The sequence below is a fragment of the Schistocerca piceifrons genome, chromosome 3 (genome assembly GCF_021461385.2).
Source record: "Schistocerca piceifrons isolate TAMUIC-IGC-003096 chromosome 3, iqSchPice1.1, whole genome shotgun sequence".
NCBI classification, from domain to species: domain Eukaryota; kingdom Metazoa; phylum Arthropoda; class Insecta; order Orthoptera; family Acrididae; genus Schistocerca; species Schistocerca piceifrons.
Genome location: NC_060140.1, coordinates 337151171 through 337174785, shown reverse-complemented (window position 1 = coordinate 337174785; position 23615 = coordinate 337151171). Strand labels below are relative to the sequence as shown.

The following is a 23615-nucleotide window of genomic DNA, read 5'->3' as shown; positions in this document are numbered from 1 at the left end:
CTGAATCGGTCTTTATTTGCAACTTTTAAGACTAACTTTAGTTATGTCTTTTTCACTTTTTATACTATATCACGAGCATCTAATATTTCTCCTCAACAAATAAGTATTTATGGTTTAGCAGTTTGCTCATTTGTGAGCTATCGAGTAGCCATCGATATTTTGCACAGCAATCCGTAACATTGTTGATCGCTGATAATCCAGTGTGTTGTACTGTCATCTTCGCTATCCTTGATTTGTTGTTTTTATTGTGTTTGATGTGTGGTCTTTAAACCGAAAAAAGTTGTGATGCTGACATGTCTTGCATCATAATATGTCAAGGGTTCAGTGTGACGTTGCTGTCTTAATTTGATGTTTCTTGTAAGCTGTCGTCTTAAATATGTCGTGGTTTGATGCATTAACTTACACATCAGGCCTCGTTCTGAGAGGGTTAACACGAGAAGCTGGCCCAGATAAGGTTCTGAGTGTCAAACCAGAAAAATATGGAAATTGCATAATTCGTTGCCGAGAAGATTCCATTGTTCTCTATGGACCAACTGATGGGCAATATGAAATTGTGTTGCATCGTCCTTGCAGCGAAACATTGAACGAAGCGTATAGGTGAGATTATTGTTTGACACAACACTGAAGTGTAAAGTAATGAGAGATAAGTCTCTCTGACGTGTTTCATCACAGAATTTTTGTGATCATTCTGGCTGGCTTATGACGTATCATCCGTCTCGAAAGAAAGCCCTTGGATTTGAGTGCTTTCCGCATTTGTATTAGGTTACAGTTCTAATCAGTGGCATGGACACTATCATTCAAGGTTTTTTGCATCCGGCTAGGGTGATACTTTCGGCAACTGCACTCGTTTTCCATAAATTGATATGTTGGTTTCGTTCTCAGCACAGCACATACCTTTATACTTGTAGAGCAATACTGAACAGAATTAGCTTTTCCTGAATTGGAAGAACCAGTAGTCGTTGTGTATGACTACAGTTCACCTGTTCCTCTGCAAAGCAAATGTTAATTTGATGAAATACTGAACTTTTTCTGGGAGCTAAATTGGGCCCTCTCTGTTCTTTACTGCATTTTGCACACAGATTAATAAAGTACACTTCTGTCACTCACCAAATAAGAATATTGATGAAACAGTGAGCAGACAGCTGTGAAAAGGTGGATTCTGAAACCCAGATGTTCATTATAATTAACATTTTTTGTCATTTCGCTGACTTGCGTAATTAAAATATCCATGATGGTTCTTTCAGAGTCGGTAATATCGATTTTATAAACGCCAGTGCTCCATTGGTAGACTTGATGAATTTTCAGTACTGCGTATTTGGTAAAAAGGTTGGGGGGTTGAAAGCTGGCAACAAAGCGTTTTTAATTTCTTTTCAAACAACTTCTTTTCTGTGCAGTACCCTTTATTTCTATCTACAGTTTATCAAAGAACATCCTGTCACCATGGGAATACTGCATATCTGTCAGAGATAAAGGCAGCTTTATTACAGGGTGATGAGGTATATGATGATATTGCTACTGGATTTGTGAATCTCACATAAAAACATTGTCCATTTGTGGTCATTTTTATGTAGGCCTACAACAGTAGTGCCACTAGTCCAGGTATTTTGACATTGGCCTCTCAGTATATATATTCCTTACTGTTATTGCTTGTTAAAAATATTAGTTTATGCCCAAGAATAAGCAGCTTTCACTTAGTTAATACTAGGCAGAATTCAAACCTGTATTTGGATTGGACTTCCTTAACACTTGCGCAGAAAGGTATGCGGTATACTGCTGCAGCCATTTTAAATAAGCTACCACCCAATTTCAAAATTAAAATCTTAACAGTAATCAACGTGCTTATCAATCTCGCCTGAAGAGTTTCCACATGGGTCACTCGTTCTGTTCTGTTGAGGAGTTCCTTGAAAAATTAAGCTGATTCTTGTTGTGTTGTTGATTGTGTTTACTTAAACTTATCGATTGACTTTTTTCATGTTCATAAACGTTTTATTTTTATCTGTCATTACTTTTATGTTGTAATGTCATGTGCTGATGTGTTCCATGACCTTGGAGATTTGCTCCCCAATTGGGTCCTACGGAACTTGACATGTAAATAAATAAATAACTAGACGTGTTCAGCTTTGCAGTATCCAGGACCGATACACTGATGAGCCAAAACATTATGCCCAAATGACATTGGATGCCACCTCGTGGCATTGCGGGTACATGATAACTGTAACGGAAGTATGTAAGCAGAGCAGGCATGTATGGGGCAACCCGTAGTGAAGATATGGGATGCAAATGAGGACATCCATTGAGATAAGCAACTCTGGCGAATGGGCAGATCATGGTTATGTAGAGCCTGTGAACAAGTATGTCAAAAACACCGAAGCTGGTCGAATGTTCACGTGCTTCTGTTGTGAGCATCTACAGAAAGAGAGAGGAGGACAGTGAGACTACCACTAGGAACTAAGTGTCTAGACATCCATGACTCTACATAGAACGTGGAGTACAGAGGCTTGTCTGCTCTGTAAAGTAGGATAAATGATGATCTGTGGCATCTTTGTCGAAAAAGCACAATGCTGGTGCAAGCACAAGTGTTTCGGAGCACACTGTTCATCATACATTGTTGAACATGGAGCCCACAGCAGGCCACCCCTACCTGTTCACATGTTGACCCATCAATATTGTCAGCTACGATTGCAGAGGGCAAGAGACCATCCTGATTCGACCGTCAATCAATGGAAATGTGTCAGTTCTTCAAGTTAATCACATTTTTGCTACACTAAATCACTAGTCATCTCCACAGATGCTGTTATCGAGGCGAACGGAGGCTCGAAATGTGCAGTGCGTTATGGATGGGGGCTGGTGGGAGTAGTATCAAGCTATGGGAGACACATTCCTGTGGTTGTGTAGGACCTTTGGTAGTAATTGAAGATACGCTGACAGCTGCAAACCACTTGTATATCTTTATGCTTGATGTCTTCCCCGACAGAAATATCATCTTTCAGCAGTGTAATTTTCCTTGTGTTGGAGCCAGAGCCCATGCTACAGTGGTTTGAGGAGCATTGTAGTCAACTGAAGTTGATGTCTCAGTGAACAAATTCACCTGCTGTACATTTTATGGAAACCACCTGCGTCGCTATCCGATGCCATCAACATGTATGCAAATCAGTGGCCTGTTATTTATGTGAATTACACGACGTCCATAGACACCTAATGTCACATACCTCCACAAACCTACCAATAAATTGTCGGACCCATGACACAGAATCAGTGATGTATTTCATTCCAAAGGCAGACAAACAAGCTGTTAAGTAGATGGTCATAATGTTTTGGCTCATCAGTGAATATTTTGTGCAGGCGAAGCATCTTAAATGTCCACGTCAACTTTAAAGATTGTATTAACTGGTGTGTGCATAGAGTGGTTGCTCTGTGCTGCTACTAGCCAAAGGGAACAGTAAATTGCAACTAGAAATGAATGTGACAGTGCCACTTGACACAGATAAGGGATGGTGCAGAGTAAATAAACTTGTTACATTTCTCACAAGTATACATATGTTATGTTATCCTTTAACCAGAGTTAATGATGTGCCTATATGCAGTATCCTCAGTTGTTACTTGTGGTGCATCTAGATGAGAAATCAAGCTTCAATACACACACAATTGTACCATGCTTAAAATTTGAGGTATTCTTGACAAAATTGCTAGTAATGCATAGTTAAATATTCATCTCTTACACTGAGGCAGGACTAGCAATCATAGTGGACTATGGTCTGAACTTAAGGATGCATAGAGTAAGGCTGCTGAAAGAGGAACTACCTTACCAGATGCATTAGGTACAGTAAATTGTGCACTGTAAGTTGTATTTGGAGTCCTTGGTGTTGATCTGTATGTATGAGTGAGAACAACTATGTGCTGAGTGAAGAAAGGCAGGCCACATAAAATGAATGAAATGCTAAGTACTCAAGTAGACATGCACATGTCCATCAGGAAGCATATTATGGATTTATGACAAGAAATATGGGACACCTCTGTCACTGGGAAGTGAATATATTGTTTCATTTCAGATGACTGCTAGAGACTCCAAATCCTTCATTCAGCCAACAGCTGTTCTTGTTTACTGTTTAAAAGGGCACAATCCCTACCCAGAATATCATTGTAGCATTATAAGAACTGTCAAATCAGATGAGGGGGAAATAGGTCCAGAAATTTCCAAACTGTCTTCAAATCCAAATCTGAGTGTAAAAGGGAGAGCAGGTCTTGAGTAACTATTTAATGACACATGTGGTCAAATGGAAATGCTCCATTTATGCTGTTGAGTTGGTGCTAGACTCTTGAGGTTCTTGAAATTGAATGTAGAGTATTGTCACACTCAGTATCACTGTAGATTAGTTTAAGACTGATATACCGGGTGATCAAAAAGGAATAACGTAGATAGAGAGGTACAAATTGACATACATGCTTGGAATGACATGGGGTTTTATTAGAACCAAAAAAATACAAAAGTTAAAAAAAGTCCAACAGATGGCGCTTCATGTGATCAGAATAGCAATAATTAGCATAACAAGCTAAGACAAAGCAAGCATGATGTTCTTTACAGGAAATGCTCAATATGTCCACCATCATTCCTCAACAATAGCTGTAGTCGAGGAATAATGTTGTGAACAGCACTGTAAAGCATGTCCGGAGTTATGGTGAGGCATTGGCGTTGGGTGTTGTCTTTCAGCATCCCTAGAGATGTCGGTCGATCACGATACACTTGCGACTACAGGTAACCCCAAAGCCAATAATCGCACGGACTGAGGTCTGGGGACCTGGGAGGCCGAGCATGACGAAAGTGGCGACTGAGCACACGATCATCACCAAACGGCGTGCGCAAGAGATCTTTCAGGCGTCTAGCAATATGAGGTGGTTCTAATAAAACCCCACGTCATTCCAAACATATGTGTCAATTTTTACCTCTCTATCTACATTATTTTGTGGTTTATTAAGTTTTCAAATTTATACTGACTTTTTGATCACCTTGTACGTTAGGACAGATGTAAGTTGTCACCTCCTTCACCTATTTTAGTAATGGCAAGAAATCTCTCTCTGTTATTTTATAACATTTCAGTGTTTTTTTTCTCTGTCTCACTCTTCATTATCATCACCATCACCACCACCTTCCTTTCATGGATTAGGCTTTTGCCTGTTCTGGATTCATGAACAGAATCATTCCCATCTTTTTCTAAGTCTTCCAATATCTCTTTTTCCAGTTTGGCTTGTAGTTCAGAATGTTCTGAGCAATTCTGTGACCTGGCATTCTCATGAGGTGTTGCTTCCAATCTTGACGATATTTTTGAATTTTTCCATTTATTCTAAAAATATTTAATTCTGTTCTGTTATCTTCATTCTAATCATATCTCTTCTTCTGCATCCCTTCGTCTTTCTTAGGAACCTCATTTCTGCTGTTTGAATTTTATTTTCCTCTTTTTCTTGTAAAAAACAAGGAAAACAAACCCAGCTTTTGCTTTCATAGTATAACACTGGAATTACCATTACTTTATAGAATTTGATGATTGTTTCTTTTTTTACTTTATGGCCCAATGTTCTGCTAATGCTATCACAGACAGCTGGGAATATGTGTATTTTATTCTCATTGCCAGGGCCAAAATCAAAACTTCAAGCACGGCTTGAATAAGAGATTTGAGACACTTGTTCTAAAACTGAATTATCCAAAACAATTTTTGATTTAAGTGGATATTTTCCTCTGAGTACTGTTATTTTTGTTTTGTTACCAGAAATGTAGAGGCTTGTTTCACTAGGGGTAAGATAGATACTGCCTACAGGAAAATTAAAGAGACCTTTGGAGAGAAGAGAACCACTTGTATGAATATCAAGAGCTCAGATGGCAACCCAGTTCTAAGCAAAGAAGGGAAGGCAGAAAGGTGGAAGGAGTATATAGAGGGTTTATACAAGGGCGATGTACTTGAGGACAATATTATGGAAATGGAAGAGGATGTAGATTAAGATGAAATGGGAGATACGATACTGCGTGAAGAGTTTGACAGAGCACTGAAAGACCTGAGTCGAAACAAGGCCCCGGGAGTAGACAACATTCCATTAGAACTACTGACGGCCTTGGGAGAGCCAGTCCTGACAAAACTCTACCAACTGGTGAGCAAGATGTATGAGACAGGTGAAATACCCTCAGACTTCAAGAAGAATATAATAATTCCAATCCCAAAGAAAGCAGGTGTTGACAGATGTGAAAATTACCGAACTATCAGTTTAATAAGTCACAGCTGCAAAATACTAACGCGAATTCTTTACAGATGAATGGAAAAACTGGTAGAAGCGGACCTCAGGGAAGATCAGTTTGGATTCCGTAGAAATGTTGGAACACGTGAGGCATACTAACCTTACGACTTACCTTAGAAGAAAGATTAAGAAAAGGCAAACCTACGTTTCTAGCATTTGTAGACTTAGAGAAAGCTTTTGACAATGTTGACTGGAATACTCTCTTTCACATTCTAAAGGTGGCAGGGGTAAAATACAGGGAGCGAAAGGCTATTTACAATTTGTACAAAAACCAGATGGCAGTTATAAGAGTCGAGGGGCATGAAAGGGAAAGGAGTGAGACAGGGTTGTAGCCTATCCCCAATGTTATTCAATCTGTATATTGAGCAAGCAGTAAAGGAAACAAAAGAAAAATGCAGAGTAGGTATTAAAATTCATGGAGAAGAAGTAAAAACTTTGAGGTTCGCCGATGACATTGTAATTCTGTCAGAGACAGCAAAGGACTTGGAAGAGCAGTTGAACGGAATGGACAGTATCTTGAAAGGAGGATATAAGATGAACATCATCAAAAGCAAAACGAGGATAATGGAATGTAGTCAAATTAAATCGGGTGATGCTGAGGGAATTAGATTAGGAAATGAGACACTTAAAGTAGTAAAGGAGTTTTACTATTTAGGGAGTAAAATAACTGATGATGGTCGAAGTAGAGAGGATATAAAATGCAGACTGGCAATGGCAAGGAAATCGTTTCTGAAGAAGAGAAATTTGTTAACATCGAGTATAGATTTAAGTGTCAGGAAGTCGTTTCTGAAAGTATTTGTATGGAGTGTAGCAATGTATGGAAGTGAAACATGGACGATAACTAGTATGGACAAGAAGAGAATAGAAGCTTTCGAAATGTGGTGCTACAGAAGAATGCTGAAGATAAGGTGGGTAGATCACATAACTAATGAGGAGGTATTGAATAGGATTGGGGAGAAGAGGATTTTGTGGCACAACTTGACTAGAAGAAGGGATCGGTTGGTAGGACATGTTTTGAGGCATCAAGGGATCACAAATTTAGCATTGGAGGGCAGCGTGGAGGGTAAAAATCGTAGAGGGAGACCAAGAGATGAATACACTAAGCAGATTCAGAAGGATGTAGGTTGCAGTAGGTACTGGGAGATGAAGAAGCTTGCAAAGGATAGAGTAGCATGGAGAGCTGCATCAAACCAGTCTCAGGACTGAAGACCACAACAACAACAACAACCAGAAATTTTAAAGTTATAGTTGTAGCAAATTTCATTTAGTTGGTATACAGATCTTTGGAGGTCATCTTCATTCTTTTGAAAAATAATGATGTCATCAGCGATCAAAAGTACATTCAGGTATTCGTTATCTTAATTCCTTTGTTTACTTTGCTTGTTACATGTCTACTTTACTTTGTTTACTTGGAAGACATGCATTTAGAGCCTATGTTTACTGAACATTAGCATTAAATCTATTATTATTGTTATAAAATTTTTATTTTGTAATATTAGGCGATTGGTAGTGTTAAGAGAGAAATTAGGAATCAGCAATTATGAGGCAAATGTTTTCTGACAGAATAAAGTTCAGGTAGATGTGCACTGCCAAAATGTTCATCTACTGGAAGAGAATGAGTTCATAGTAATATAATGACTACTTTCAGAATTAATAACAAAAAGGTATGTAGGGGTGTTCAGTAAAAAGTATTCCATTCTTTGAGAGGGTGGTGGTATGGTCCCAGACAGGCTAAAAATATACAGTAAACATGGACTCTAAAGTGCATACCTTACAAGCAACGAGCACTTGTTCATATTAACTACTGTGAAATACCTCACTTCTACTGAACAAGTGCTAGTAGCTTGTAATGCATGCATTTTAGAGCCCATGTTTACTGGACATGTTTTGGTCCATACTGCCACCTCACCATGAAGGTGTGTGTGTGTGTGTGTGTGTGTGTGTGTGTGTGTGCGCGCGCGCGCGCCTGTGTGCGTGTGTGTGTGTGTGTGTGTGCGCGCGCGCCTGTGTGCGTGCATGTGCTTATCAACAACTCAGTGCTTCTGTGCTTTTTGGTGAGTGGTCCCTTTTTTTTTAATCCTATAGTATTTTTTAAAAATCTTCTGTATATTCTGGTGCAGCTACTTTTTAAAAGTTATGTAAAAAAAAAGTCCTTTTAAGTCACTTACGTGATGAGTTATGGATAAAGATGAATAAATAAATCGGGTATGCAGGGCTCTTCGCAAAGTGAATATCTTATGCTGAAGCAAATGAGGCACTTAAAGCAGCGCAGAGCCTGATATTTTCTGCGCCGTTTCCCCAAACCCTGAAGAAAATAATTACAGTGGTGGCATAATCAAAATTATATTGCCATAATTGCTACTTGAATCTGCAAATATAATCACAAAGCAATGCCCACCATTTCCAATGAAGAATTTTGAAACCAATGTCTAATAAGAAAGCAGCTGGCCTAGAGCCTTCATCAAATTACAGCTGCGTGTTGTCTCCTCAATTTACTCCTCTCTCTCCTCAACTTACTCCTCCTAAACCCATTTTACCTCTTACTGACTTGCAAGCAGTTGGCATGTACAACTGAAAATAAATGTTTTCTTTATTTCTGCTCCTGCATTACCCTAAGGCCATAGAGGACCCTAATACCTTCCCAGGCAACTCCACTTCCATTTGTCCTCCTCCTCCTCCTCCTCCTCCTCATTATCATCATCATCATCATCATATATTTCAGTGCACGCACCACTGTGTGGGCTTTGAGACCACTAACTCCCCCACCCCAGCTCTGCTGTAGTTTGATTTACGGGTAGCCTCATTCTCACATCAAATATCTTTGTACAGAGAACAAAGAACACACTTCATCACTGCTGACATCTTTCAGTAAGTAGAATTTCTAAATCAGCAGTTCTGATTGCCTGTTCTTGTGGACACTGCTTAGTGAAAAGTTGATAGTAATGTGCACATAACTGACTTTTTTTCTGATTTGGCTTCATCTTCCTGAAAGAATATAGCCTGAAAGGTCAGCTTGATGGATGCTTGGCAGGGCAAACCAGAAGTTTTACAGCCAGTTGACCATCTCCGAGCATTGTGACAGTGTATTTGGGGTAACAGATCACATTAGCAGAGAGAGTCATCAAGTTCGTAAAACCATCTGATCTGCTTAGAAGACAGCCTGTCATTCGACGCTGTAGTGAATGCTGTGCAGCAATAAGACATAGGTTGCTGCTCTTTGCACACATGCAGATTCTTTATTAGCCTCTGACAGCGTACAGTAGAATGGGCTTTCTCAGTGATTGCAAGTTATAATTGCAATCAAAGTATTAAAATTAATGTTCACATTACACGTGCAAAATATCTTGTATACAACTAAAATCTTAAATATTATTATGAAATTTCCATATCATAAAACTCTGTTGTGTTGTAACATGGGATTGTTGTAGCCAGTCATATAAATTTATTTTAAATTTTTTTAAATGGCACAGATTGAATAGAGAGAGAACTTGTTAAATATTTTGTGGGTATTCACTTTAGATTAGGTTAATACTTGTTCCATAGATCGTGAATACAACACATCCTAATGAAATGGAATGTGTCAGTTTAACGAAAGGTTTCTTTACATCCCATAATTCAAAGTTTTTTCTTTTAATTTGTTTTTAAATTTTGGTTGGCTATCTGTCAGACTTTTGATGCTATTGGGTACATGACCAAAGATTTTTCTGGCAGCATAATTCACCCCTTTCTGTGCCAAAGTTCAATTTAACTCATAGTAACAAAGATCAGCCTTTCTCGTAGTGCTGTAGCTATGAACATGGGTTGTTAATAACAAATTTTATAAGTGAATGTATACTGTGAAGCTACTGTGAAAATCTCTAGCTTTCTGAAATAAATGTTTGCAAGATGATCTTGGCTGGGCCCCAGCTATTATTCTGATTCACACTATTGTGCAGTGAATACTTTGTTCCTTAATGGTGAATTACCTCATAATATGGTGCCGTATGAAAGCAGTGAATGAAGATAGGCAATAGTAAGCTAATTTACTTATATGTTTATTGCCAAAATTTGCAATAACCATAATAGTATAAGTAGCAAAACTCAAACGTTTCAGCAGACCATCAATGTGTTTCTTCCAGTTCAATCTCTCATCAATGCAAACAACCAAAAATTTGGAATATTCTGCCCTAGACTTCTGTTCACTCTATTTATTAATGGTGTTATGCCATGTGCTGTACAGAGCTGTATATACTGTGTTTTATCAAAATTTAATGGGAATCCATTTGAAGACAACCATGTAATAATTTTCTACAAGACATTATTTACAATTTTCTCAGCTAATTCTTGTTTGTTGAGTGTGATTACTATACTTGTATCGTCAGCAAAGAGAACTAGCTGCATCTTCATGAATATAGAGTGGCAAGTCATTAATATATATTAAGAACAATCTCTGCAGAGTGAAAATCTCATTCTGGAAACATCCCCCAGGCTGTGGCTAAGCCATGTCTCCGCCATATCCTTTCTTTCAGGAGTGCTAGTTCTGCAAGGTTCGCAGGAGAGCTTCTGTAAAGCTTGGAAGGTAGGAGACGAGGTACTGGCAGAAGTAAAGCTGTGAGTACCGGGCGTGAGTCATGCTTCGGTAGCTCAGTTGGTAGAGCACTTGCCCGCGAAAGGCAAAGGTCCCGAGTTCGAGTCTCGGTCGGGCACACAGTTTTAATCTGCCAGGAAGTTTCGTTTTACATGACAGGTATTGAGAATTCTGTACTCTGCTAAGCATCTCCTTGTTTGTCATTCTGTCGACCTCTTTCCCCTTTTCCATTCTTCTCATTAATCGTGTTTCAAAACTTTCTGAATATTTTTGTTCTTTCTGTCTGACTGTCCATGTTTCAGAAGCATAAGATGCCACACTCTACACAGCACATTTCTGAAGTGTAATGGGGATGCTTCTAGCTGTCAGCAAACCTTTCAATCTCCCAAAAGCTCTCTTTCCCCTGGAGATTCAAAAATAGCAGGTTTTTCAATAAAAAAAGAAAACCTTGTTCCAGGCATGTCCTTTGGCTTAACCAGTGTTCTTTGCAGTAGTATATAATGTCTCCATACTCATTGTGCAATTCCATCAAAGCTGTTGCAACTGATGATTTAATAATGTGTGCAACTTCAGAAAATTTTCTATTCACAACACTAGTTCCATATCGTGTTCCATTCCTGTGTGTTTAAAATGAAGTTGTTCTTGACGTACAGAACAATGAATCCCTTAAAAATTGTCTGTTGATTGTTATAATTTTTAGCTTTTTCATCATCTGTTAAATCTTGAAATTCTTTTTGCGTGGTGTTGTATTGCTGTTTCATAGAAAATTTGTGATAACATCGATTATTCAACTACATGACAGATATTGAAAAATCCCATCCTTCTCCCAGTGAGTGATTCCCATTAATTTTTGAACAATTGTAACATTAGATCACTTCCTCTTTTTGCGAACAATAGTGAAGGATAAACAGTGCTTACACTATGAATCTGCTGAACTGAAGAAAGCTGGGCCAACCAAAATAAGTCGAACCAAGTGTTGGAAGGAAGTGTTACATTGCACTGTTAAATGAAGAATTGCACTATACCAAGAAGGACTGAGCAAATCTGAGAAATAGCGAGTAGTGCTGAGACAGGTCAAGCTGTGGACCTATCGAGGGCAGCACATTGTGAACATGTGAAGTTTTGCCCACTGTGGCAGACCCTGTTTTATACAACATGTAACATATCATAACCACATGGCCAATCCTGCTCACGTGTGGTCAGCTGATGCAAAACTGTCACATAGGCTCCAGCCCAGCTGTGTGACTGCCCATCCATCAGTCTTTTGCCATTCCATGCTTACCTGTGCCCGTGGGCACTTGGCTACCATCTGACGGACACGTGAGCTGGGACAGCCTTCCTTAAACTTTAAGCGTGTCTCAATAAGAGCATTGTATGTTTCATAGAATGAGAATCTTGGCTAAAAGTGCCCAGATTACAAGGCTATAAAAAGAAAACCCTCTTCCTTGAGATGTCCATAGGGTGGATGGAAGATGAGGCATAACATTTGTCAGTGAGTAACCTGTGGGGTACTTGCAACAACCAAATGTTATGTCAGACTTTTCTAGTGTGCCATGTCTTGTCTGGATTGACAAGATGTCAAGCTTGTCTAACACGCAGCATTCTTTCATGATCAAACATCTGTTTCTAGCATCTTGTGGTTTATACTTCCACTGATTGAATGGATATTCTGCCACCCAACCAACAAAGTGAGCTTGGATGGACCAGTTCTCTTGAGAAAGTAAATTCCAAGTATGAAATGGATTTAAAATCTGTCTTTGCAGCTACTGAAGAAATGCATATTTATGTTACCATACACATTTCATTTTATTGATTTAAAACATCATGAATGGTCTAGGCTGAAACACATTTATAATTTTGGTTTGCTTCTTAGATCAAAGAACAGTTTATCATGTATGATATTGAAGTTTGACTATTACTTACAGTATTTTTGTGTGGTTTCCATTTATGTCTAGAAGTATCATCTGCTTCCAGAAGTTCCAGCAAGCCGTGCTATTCACACTGATGTTTTTGGTATAATTTCATTTGGATATGCAGCACGACACAATTCAGATATGAAATATGTTGTAATATTACACCACTAGTGTTGTCAATGTATCTGGGTGTATGTCGTGGTGTAATTTAGTTTGTTTGTTTCATGTTTGTTGTCTGTATTTTTCTGTTGCCTTTAGCTCCTATTGAGTCTAACATGAATCTGATTGCAGTTTGTTTGTGATTCTGTGAGTGGTTTGAGGTTGCATTTATTACTGTTTGTTGTTGTTGTTCATGTTCTGTATTTATTTATTCTCATTCATTTATTTATTTATTCATTCATCTGTGGACAGTATAAATTGTATGGATATTGTCAACACACAAAACCAAGTGTTTATATTAAAATGCAGCTACCCACAGAGATCCAATAGGGCTGTAGTTAATGTATGGCAGTGAAACTTGATAGATATGCTAATGTATTGACGTAAAACTGACTTACACTGGGAAACAATTTAGTTCCATTTGTGGCCACCTGGTGCAACTCCGGCACTGTACACTGCTTGTGGGATGGTATGACCTCCACACTGTCATTTGACGAGCCTTAATGTGAGTGAACGGTTTTTGGCATGTTAATGACATGTGGCTGGGCGACATTATATGGAGTTACAAGGCACATTTTATGCTACAGGGTGCAGTGAATAGACAGAACTGCTGAATTTGGGTTAAACCAAATGTTGTGCATGAAGAACCATTACACTCACCTTTTGTGGTTGTGTGATGTGGTTTCACAAGCATGTTTATTCTTGGTCTGTTCTTCTTTGAAGAGAATACCCCCCGAGTGCCTGTCAGTTGTACTGTGACATCTGTAAACAATTGAGACCTCCTTGTACAGCTTGTGATTTCTGCTTTGGAAGAGTGCAGCTTTGTGGAAACAGCTGTCTTCATGCAAGATGGCACTTTCATGCAAGATGGCACAACACCTTATGTCACTTGCCAAGTGGAAGATCTGCATAATGCAACCTTCCACGAACATGTTCTCTCCAGAGATTTTCCAGATGCATGACCTGCAAGATCACCTAATCTGAATGCAAGTGACTTTTGGTGCAGGGAACATCTAAAAGAGTGCATTAATCAGGAAGATGTTTGGTTTCTACATGATCTGAAGGCCAGTATACAGGAACACATTGCTCAAGATTCCATTGGAATTTGCTGTAAGCAACTGTTGGTCATGCCATTTTACAGATGCAGCATCTCGTCGATGTTTCCAGTGCTCAAATTAAACAAATTGTGTAAGCAATGGTTAGTAGTAAAATCAACATTATGAATTTCTCACTCGTTCGACCTTTTCTGCCCACTTCATGTTCCAAATCCATTATTTATGGAAACATTTCCGTGTGTCTTTCTTGCATTCACCGTGCCAGATTTCCATCTGGTGGCCAATATTGGAACTATTTTTTTTCCAGGGTAAATTGCTTCCACATTAACTCATAAGCATATCTACCAAGTTTCACTTTCATATAATTGTTACAGTCCACAGGAATGTCTGTGAGTAGTTGCACTTTAATTATAACCACCCACTACATACAATACAGACACAAACATACGTAAAAATATGGATTTACACCACATAGATCCATACATTATTTGCCTTACTAGATTACATTTGTATACATAATATTTCACTCTTCCATTGAACTTACTGTAAAATGCCTCTCAATTGCACTAATTAACCAGTAGCATAATTCTCTACAAAATTGACGTATCTTTTAGGTAGTCCTTTACAGTATAAAAATACTTTTCTAACAAATAATTTTTTAGGGTATTCCTGAAGGCATATATTTTGCTTTTGACTTTGTCTCTTATTCCATCATACAACACACTATTTTCGGTTTTTGTTCTGTTTTTATGACTGAGATGTGAATGGTGGCTGGATCTGGTTCCATGTTCTAGTGGAGACCTGTTTGTTGGGTACTGATTGATATCTTTCTATTTATGGCTCAATGTGTGCAAGATGTATTTACCTGAAACAGTCAAGATTCCTGTAGATTTAAACAAATCTGTGCAGTCTGTTTTCTTACTACCTTTTGTCATAATTCATACAGCTCTTTTTTTGTAGCTTAAAGATTGTTTGTATATTCTTCTCTAATTACAGAATAAACATATTCAAAATATGTTGTTCTGATGCATGAACTGCTACACACTGAATTCATTGCAGAGCATGCAAACTTTTCTCATTCCAAGTGCAGTATTATGCTCAGTCCACTTTAGTTGTGTGTCAGTGTGAACCCCTTGAAATTTTGTTTTTGGTAAAAATTCATTGAGCTCATTTTTCACTTTTAAAGAATTATTTTTGGGTTTTCTGCTTACGTGAAAACTAATAATGTTGTTTCTTTACATTTAAGGTTAATTTGTTGCTGTCCACCCACCTGCATAAATCCATGAGTGTTCTTCAGCTTTTTCATTTAGTACACTTGGTGATACACCACTGACTAGAATGTTACTGTCATCAACAAACAGTAGTGTTTCACAGTGTTTGACAGTCTGGAAAAAAAATCATTGCTGTATATCGAGAAGAGTATTGAGCCAAGCACGCTTCCTTTTGAGACTCCAATATTAATGTATTCTGGGATAGAAAGGAGTTTTATGCTGTGACTGGAGTTTATTTGAGTGCTCTATACCGATTGCACTCTGTTTTTCTGGTGTGAACAAAACGAGTTGCATGCTACCTTCTTATACCTAGAGCTTCCAGTTTATTTAATAGAACTGTGTATTCTGGGATAGAAAGGAGTTTTATGCTGTGACTGGAGTTTATTTGAGTGCTCTATACTGATTGCACTCTGTTTTTCTGGTGTGAACAAAACGAGTTGCATGCTACCTTCTTATACCTAGAGCTTCCAGTTTATTTAATAGAACTGTGTGGTCTACTGTATCAGAGGCTTTGCTAAAGCCAAGGAAGGTACCTGCTATAAGATCGCCTTTGTGTAGTGCTTCCAGAACAACATTTGTAAATTAAGCTATAGCTTATTGTGTGCTTTTTTCCAGGCCTGAAACCAAACTGTTCTTTACACAGAAGATTGTACTATGTTGGGTACCCCATGAGTATTTTTTTATGGTTTCTATTACTTTTGAAAACAATGACAGTAAAGAGACGAGCATATAATTTTCTGTATTTTCAGGGTCGCTTTTCGTATGTAGAGGCAGGACCTTTGCATGCTTTGGTGCCTCTTAGAAGCCACCTATGGTGAATGATTCATTTATGATGAGCATTAAAGGGTCTTTGATAGTGTCTATATTGTCCATCAGAAGCACACAGGGACTTCATGTATATCTACCAAGGTTTTAATTTTTTTTTGGAACATAGTTCAGTGTTTGTACAGGCAGTATTTTGTCAGATCTGTGTTACAGTTTGGTAGCTATGTTGCTGAAATATTAATTTGCAAAGTTTACCGTTTTTTTGGTGTACTGTATTGTATCATTGTGCTGAAATTGTATGTTTACCTGTTTTGTCTTTTTTTCTATTTGTCTCTTGTTTGGTGACATTCTGGGTTGATTTTATTTTGTTTTCTGCCTTTTCTATAAATTTATCTTATTGAGATTTCCTTGCTGTTAGTAAAACTTTTCTGTATATCGGGAAACTTTATAATATGGGCATCAGTGGCTGAAGGTATGCCTTCTTGAGGAATAAACTGCAAATAGCTGTTGTATCATCTTTTAATAGTACTGCCTGCTTTCACAATGTTAGAGTTGAATCTTCAAGTAAACCTAAATGAAGAAGAATAGCGTGCGTGCGTGTGTGTGTGTGTGTGTGTGTGTGTGTGTGTGTGTGTGTGTGTGTGTGTGTCCATCCCCACATATACAGACACAATCAGACAAATGTAAAGGCAAAGAGTTTGGGCAGAGATGTCAGTCTAGCCGGAAGTATAGAGGCAAAGATGTTGTTGAGTGACAAGTGATGTACGAGGGGCGGCAGCTTGAAATTAGGGGAGGTTGAGGCCAGGTGGGTAACGGGAAGAGAGGATATATTGAAGGGCAAGTTCCCATCTCATCTTGGCACAGTGTTACACTGTCTGGGCTATCTGGATACTTCCCACTGACAACAACCTATCAGAACTCTGGAGATGGGAACTTGCCCTACAATATATCCTCTCTTCCCGTTACGCACCTGGCCTCAACCTCCGCTAATTTCAAGTTGCCGCCGCTCGTACATCACTTGTCACTCAACAACATCTTTGCCTCTATACTTCCTCCTCGACTGACATCTCTGCCCAAACACTTTGCCTTTACATATGTCTACTTGTGTCTGTATATGTGTGGATGGATATGTATGTGTGTGCGAATGTATACCTGTCCCTTTTTCCCCCTCAGATAAGTCTTTCTGCTCCCGGGATTGTAATGACTCCTTACCCTCTCCGTTAAAACCCACATCCTTTCATGTTTCCCTCTCCTTCCCTCTTTCCTGATGAAGCAACCGTGGGTTGCAAAAGCTTGATATTTGTGTGTGTCTTTATGTGTTTTTTATTTTTAGGTGATTTACAGGAAAAATTTGAACACATTGGACACCCATCATTCCGAATCAGGTTATAACAAATTAGTCAAATTAGTGATGAAAGTCAAAATTCAAATTGGGTGGAATGAAGATGGCCACAGAAGAAGAGCAACCCCATAAGATGAATAATAAATTTATGGACGTTTTACTATATGCTCTCTAGATTCTTGCCATTTCTAAAAAATATTTATATTTTATAATCCCCCGTGTACTATTCTCATTTGTTTAGATGTACCTGAAGATGCAACTCAAACATTGTGTAACGGATACTACTATTAAAGGACCATACAACAGCTGTTTGCGATTTATTTTTCAAGAATTTTCATGTTTTTGTTTGATTGGTAGTATTTTTGAAATGCAGGATCATTTTGCCTGTTTTTGTGCTGCTGAGGGTTTCCTTATTCCGTTAGTCACCCAGTTACTTTTCTTTTGTGCTTTAGTAACCCTTAGTACTTTTCGGAACACTTCTTTTAATTTGAATGTAAATATCATTAGAAACTTCGCAAGCTTCCCAACCATCCTAGTCTCTGTGCACACTTCTTCCCATGGTTCATTGCTCATCTGTGTGGCAAATTCAGCCTATTTTTGGCTTACAGAAAAGCAATCTATATGTGAGTGTTTTATTTTTGTTTTCTATGCCCATGTTTAGTTTTAAGAACTAATTGGAATGATCTGAAGCAACATAAGAATTTTCATCCTTGGAGTCAGTTATTACATAGTCAGTGATTGATGTTGAATGCTTGGTTACCAACGTTGCAGTGTGTTAATCAGTGGTGATATCCTATAGTTGTTGCAGAGTTAATCAGAGTGATGATATTCTATAGTTGTACATAATGTTAAAGAATGTGTTACAGGATCCATCTGTGTTCAAAGTGTTGACATTTAAATTTCCACAAATGAGCATTGTCAAAGGTGTGGTTCTGATTGCCCTTTCTGATGGTTGTATATAGAAAGTTTAGGTGTTGTTTTCTTTTTCTTTTTTTTCATGTTCTCTTAATGTAAACTTTGCTCTTGAGTGTTGATGGTATTCCCTTGTACAAAAAAGATATTTGTATTTTCTCATATTATATTCCATATTTCGTAGTAAAAATTCACAATTTTATCTTTTCCAGTCTCTATAGATCAAATGACGTTAATGCTGCAGAAATTAGATTTTTGGAATTGAAGGATAAGGTGCCACATCTTATTCAGATATCCAAGGATGTGAGTATAATTTTGTGAAAACTTTCCCACGATCATTTGAACATTTTGTTTATTTCAGTACAGATAATATTTTAGATTGAAGATGTCTTGCCACCTTTATATAGTTGATGAAAAACATTTTTATCTTTATATGTAAATGTAAGGTTGTATATAATAGAAAGAAACATTCCACATGGGAAGAATATATTAAAAATGCTGTGACTTACCAAACGAGAAAGCGCTGGTAGATAGGCACAATAAAAAAACACACAAATTTCAAACTTCAAGCTTTCGCAACCCACAGTTGCTTCATCAGGAAAGAGGGAAGGAGAGGGAAAGACGAAAGGATGTGGGTTTTAAGGGAGAGGTTAAGGAGGCATTCCAATCCTGGGAGCGGAAACACTTAGCTTAGGGGGAAAAAGGGACAGGTATACACTCGCGCGCGCGCGCACACACACACACACATCCATCCGCACATATAAATGTAAGGTTGCTTGTTTTTTAAATTATTTAATTTACCAGACCAGTATTGAGGTCACACTCACCACCAGTAGTCTTACATTTTACTTTTGAGTCTTTATAGATTCTCTTTAATATGTTGTATTAATATTATAGACTTTCTAGCACATTCTCTTATTTTTATTAATGGATTGGAATTCCAAATATCAGTGACATATAAAAAACAAGCAGCCTTGTCTTTATGTATGCAAATAAAAATGTTGTTCACCAGCAGGAAATAGTCTTTTACTGTAAGTTTCATATGTCATAAATGAGCCTTATTGGTGCAGTGTCTGTTACTTAAAACTCTACATTTCATTGCTGGGAACTCTGTGCCACTTTCAGAAGGTGTCAAAAAGTAACTATTATAAATATAATAACTGAGTATTATTTTCATAACCATGCTCATATTATTTTGTCATTGTGCCTTAAGATATGTGGCTGGTAAATATCTGGGAAGCATTTCACAAACAGTAGCAGTGTTTTCTTTTCTCTGTCTTATGACCATGACAGGTAGGAAGCATTGGAAATGTCTCTATGCTTGCTGCATATCTGCAAATATTTGTGGAGAAAGATTCAAGGGGAGAAGAGAATGAAAGACTAAGCCTTACAAATCTAAAAATAAATAAATAAAACTGTTGTGAAATTAAAAATAAACCAAAAACAGTCAGTCTGCTCAAAAGTGCACATCTGTGAAATCAAAATCTACTGCTTGGTAATGTTCAATACTGTGTTACTCCACCACATACATTACGAGGTCTGTTCAAAAAATTCCAGAATTGTGTCCACAGAATGTTCCCTTACCCTCTAATCCCAAAAATTTTCACTTCTTCTTAACACAAATTTTTTGTGTGAAGTAGAGAAGGTTATGTCCCAGTAGATGGAATTGATGGTGTGTTTAAATAACTAGAAATAGATAAAATAACAAAGTAATGGTGTTTAAATAACTGGAAATAGATAAAATAACAAAGTAATGAGAAAGGGAGCATTAAGTTGTATGTTGGAGAAGGAGCACAAGTTGGATAATATGAAGGGAAGGATAGAAAAGGAGAAAAAATGAATCGAGTGTAGGGTGTGATAACAACACCCCTCGAAGGCATCTAAGGTAATCAGTCTAGATCCGCATCAATATCTATATACTTTTCTGTTTTTTTTTCAGTTGATTAGACAATTCTGTTGATTTTCGTCTGTCTAAACAACTCCTGTCACCGATCATAAAATAGTTTTGATCAGAACAAAATGGAGAAAAATAGGACAAATTATTTCCATTTGGCTGTGAAACTGCACCAACACACACAGTATCGAAAGTGTGCCATTTATGTACTTAAAAGAATGAGTCGTCTTGATGATTAAACACGTGATGTGGCTAATATTATTCAGATACCATTAAATTATTACCTGTATTTTAGAGGTTTTCCAGTTACTGCCAATTTACTGAGGATAATAAACATCCAGTCAATCAAAAGAAAAGGTTCTAAATGGCTATTTGGAATGTAAAAAAATGAAGGGAGGGTGAGTGGGGGTTGATTTATTACTAAGAAATATAAAAAATATACACTGGTGATAAAAATGATGATAGAAATCATACTAAATGGCAAAGGATGGGAAACTACTAACTGAGAAGAGATGAACACTGAAGGGAAATCTAATAGGTACTTTCTATTCCCTGTTCTTTTTATTACTAAGATAAAAATGATAAACATGTTGTGAGAAAGCTTTATTAAACTAGAGATGAGAAAGGCAGTAAGAACAGACAAAAATAGATCTTGGAGGAAATTTAGACCATGTTAGATACAGTATTACAGGGCGTGCTGGAGATATAAGTTCCACGCAGACTGTTCAGAGAAATGATTTGGATTGATTGGGTAAATTGGTTCATATGATTTTCAGGTAGCAGTTGACTAAATACTACTAGTATGTCTGCTGTAGAGTTTGTTTCTTATCATTGATGAAAACTGAGGGGAAAAAAGTGCAGCTGACTCCAGTATATAAGAAGGGTAGAAGAACAGACCTGCAAAATTACAGCCCAATATTCCTAACTTCAGTTTTCTGCAGAATCTTTGAACATGTCCTCAGTTCAGTTGAGACAAAGAAGCTTATGTCCACAAATCAGCATGATTTTAGAAAGCATCACTTGTGCAAAACTCAGCTTACCCTTCTCTCATATAATATACTGTAAACTATGGATGAAGGGCAACAGGCAGATGCCATATTTGTAGATTTCTGGAAGACTTTCGACATGGGGGCTGCATTGAAGGCTGTTAACAAAGGTATGAGCATATGGAATAAGTCTACAAATATGTGAGTGCTCGAAAACTTCCCAAGTTATAGAACCCAGTATGTTGTCCTCGATGGCAAGTTTTTGTCAGAGACAAAGGTATTGTCAGGAGTGTCCCAGGGAAATGTGATAGGACTGCTGCTGTTCTCTGTATACATAAATGATTTTTTGCGGATGGGGTGGGCGACAGTTGGCAGTTGTTGCTGATGATGCTGTGGTGCAGGGTAAGGTGTCATTGTTGGGTGACTGTAGGAAGATACAAGATGACTTGGACAAAATTTCTAGTTGGTGTGGTGAATGACAGCTAGCTCTAAATGTGGGGAAAATGCAGGTTAGCGCAGATGAGTAGGAAAAACAAACCTTTAATGTTTGGTTACAGAGTTAAGTGTCCTGCTTGACAGAGGCAAGCCACTTAAATATCTGGGCATAATGTTGCAAAGTCATATGAAATGGAACAAGCATGTGAGAACTGTGGTAGGAAAGGAAAATATTCGACTTTGGTTTATTGGTAGAATTTTAGGAAAGAGTAGTTCTAATGTAAAGGATACCACATATAGGACAGTGATGCAACTCATTCTTCAGTACCACTTGAGTGTTTGGGATGTGTACCAGGTCAAATTGAAGGAAGACATCGAAGAAATTCAGAGGCGGGCTGCTAGATTTGTTACCGGTAGTTTCAAACAATACGTAAGTGTTATGGAGATGCTTCGGGAATTCAAATGGGAATCCGTGGAGGGAAGGTGATATTCTTTTCATGGAATGCTATTGAAAAAATTTAGAGAATCAGCATTTGAAGCTGACTGCTGAATGATTGTACTGCTGCCAACATACATTGCTCATAAGGGCCACAAAGATAAGGTATGAAAAATTAGGGCTCGTACAGAGGCATATAGATAGTCATTTTTCTCTCTCACTATTTGTGAGAGGAACAGGAAAGGAAATGACTAGTAGCGGTACAAAGTATTCTCATCATGTACGTAAAAGTAGATGTAGATTTAGATGTAATTACAAAAAGTTTGATAGACGATTTGTGTAGTGTTACACTGGGCTCCATCTTTGAGTAAATATTAAATGCATGTGATGTGCTATTCGGTGGGACACCTTCTGAATGTGTAGAACAGATTTTTCGTATGAACTTAGAATGTGGTGACCTTGGGTAAAATGTTATGCATTGTAATTGATTAACTATCTTCTGACTCACCAAAGTTTGATGGAGTAATGTGTGGTTACAGTGGCTCACTGTCAAAGGATGACTATGTGCTACCACAAGATCTTACTGATGTGTGCTATCTGCAGCAATCTAAGACGTAATTAGTGATAAAAATGTAGGATTATAGCTGAATTGTCATTAGGTGGGGCACAGTTTATTCCATTTGACAATCACAAGTTTGATTTTGTGGAAGCACATCAGTAATGTGATTAACTTCTCAACTGAGTTTAGTGATAGCAATATATATCATTGATATACATCAAGAAGAGTATTGTACCAAGCCCACTTTCTTGTGGGACATAAATATTAATGTGTTCTGGGTTAGAAAGGAGTTTTATGGTATGAATGGAGCTTGTTTGAGAGATCTCTAAGTGTTCCACTCTGTTTTTTCAGGTATGAGTGGAACGAGCTATCTGCTGTTGTAGTAGCCAAGTAACTTTTATCCAGCCACATTCTTTTTGAAAAATGTTTAAGGCTTTACAGTCCACAACAAGAATTTATTTTAAATCTGGCTAGAACATACAACTGTCCTGCTACCAATAGCAACCTAGGTTTCCTCTCATAATGCATGGGGCTTTGCTCTTCTCTGTCTGCTTCTACACATCTCTTCATATAGCTACTACACTCATCATGTGCCTGGGTACTTAACTCTCTCTCTCTCTCTCTCTCTCTCTCTCTCTCTCTCTCTCTCTCTCCCCCTCCCACTAAGCAGAATTTTTACAAAATTTAAATTGTGCAATCTACATCATTAAATTTAAACACGCCAAAATGTATATGGTCTTGTGTTGATCAAAATGCTGTTACAAACATAAATTGTGTCGTGTAAGGTATTCTAGTTGACACGTATTAAAGACTTTGTGAAACAAAAGAAAAATGTAGATAATCAATTGTAGACATTCGTGCAGTATATTCTGAAAGGTTTTGTTTTTATCTTTCTTATGGTACATCCATGATTTACTCTATCTAACACAATTTGCCCATAAGTAAGCTAATTATAAACAATAAGTATCCAAAGTCAGTAATTTTATCAGATACACACAAATCTCCAAATGTAGAGTTGTATTACTATTAGTAGTGTGTA

General features: G+C 37.8%; 1 protein-coding gene across 1 annotated transcript in view; it reads left to right on the top strand.

Annotated features, from left to right (window-relative positions):
* Positions 1–223: 223 nt before the first annotated feature.
* The window catches only part of LOC124787783 (85/88 kDa calcium-independent phospholipase A2-like), a 178575-nt gene continuing 155183 nt past the window's right edge, over positions 224–23615 (top strand). Inside the window, exons 1-2 of the mRNA XM_047254684.1 lie at positions 224–597; positions 18479–18569. Coding sequence (XP_047110640.1) covers positions 377–597; positions 18479–18569 — 312 coding nt within the window. The 5' untranslated portion in view covers positions 224–376. The remainder of the gene's footprint in view (positions 598–18478; positions 18570–23615) is intronic.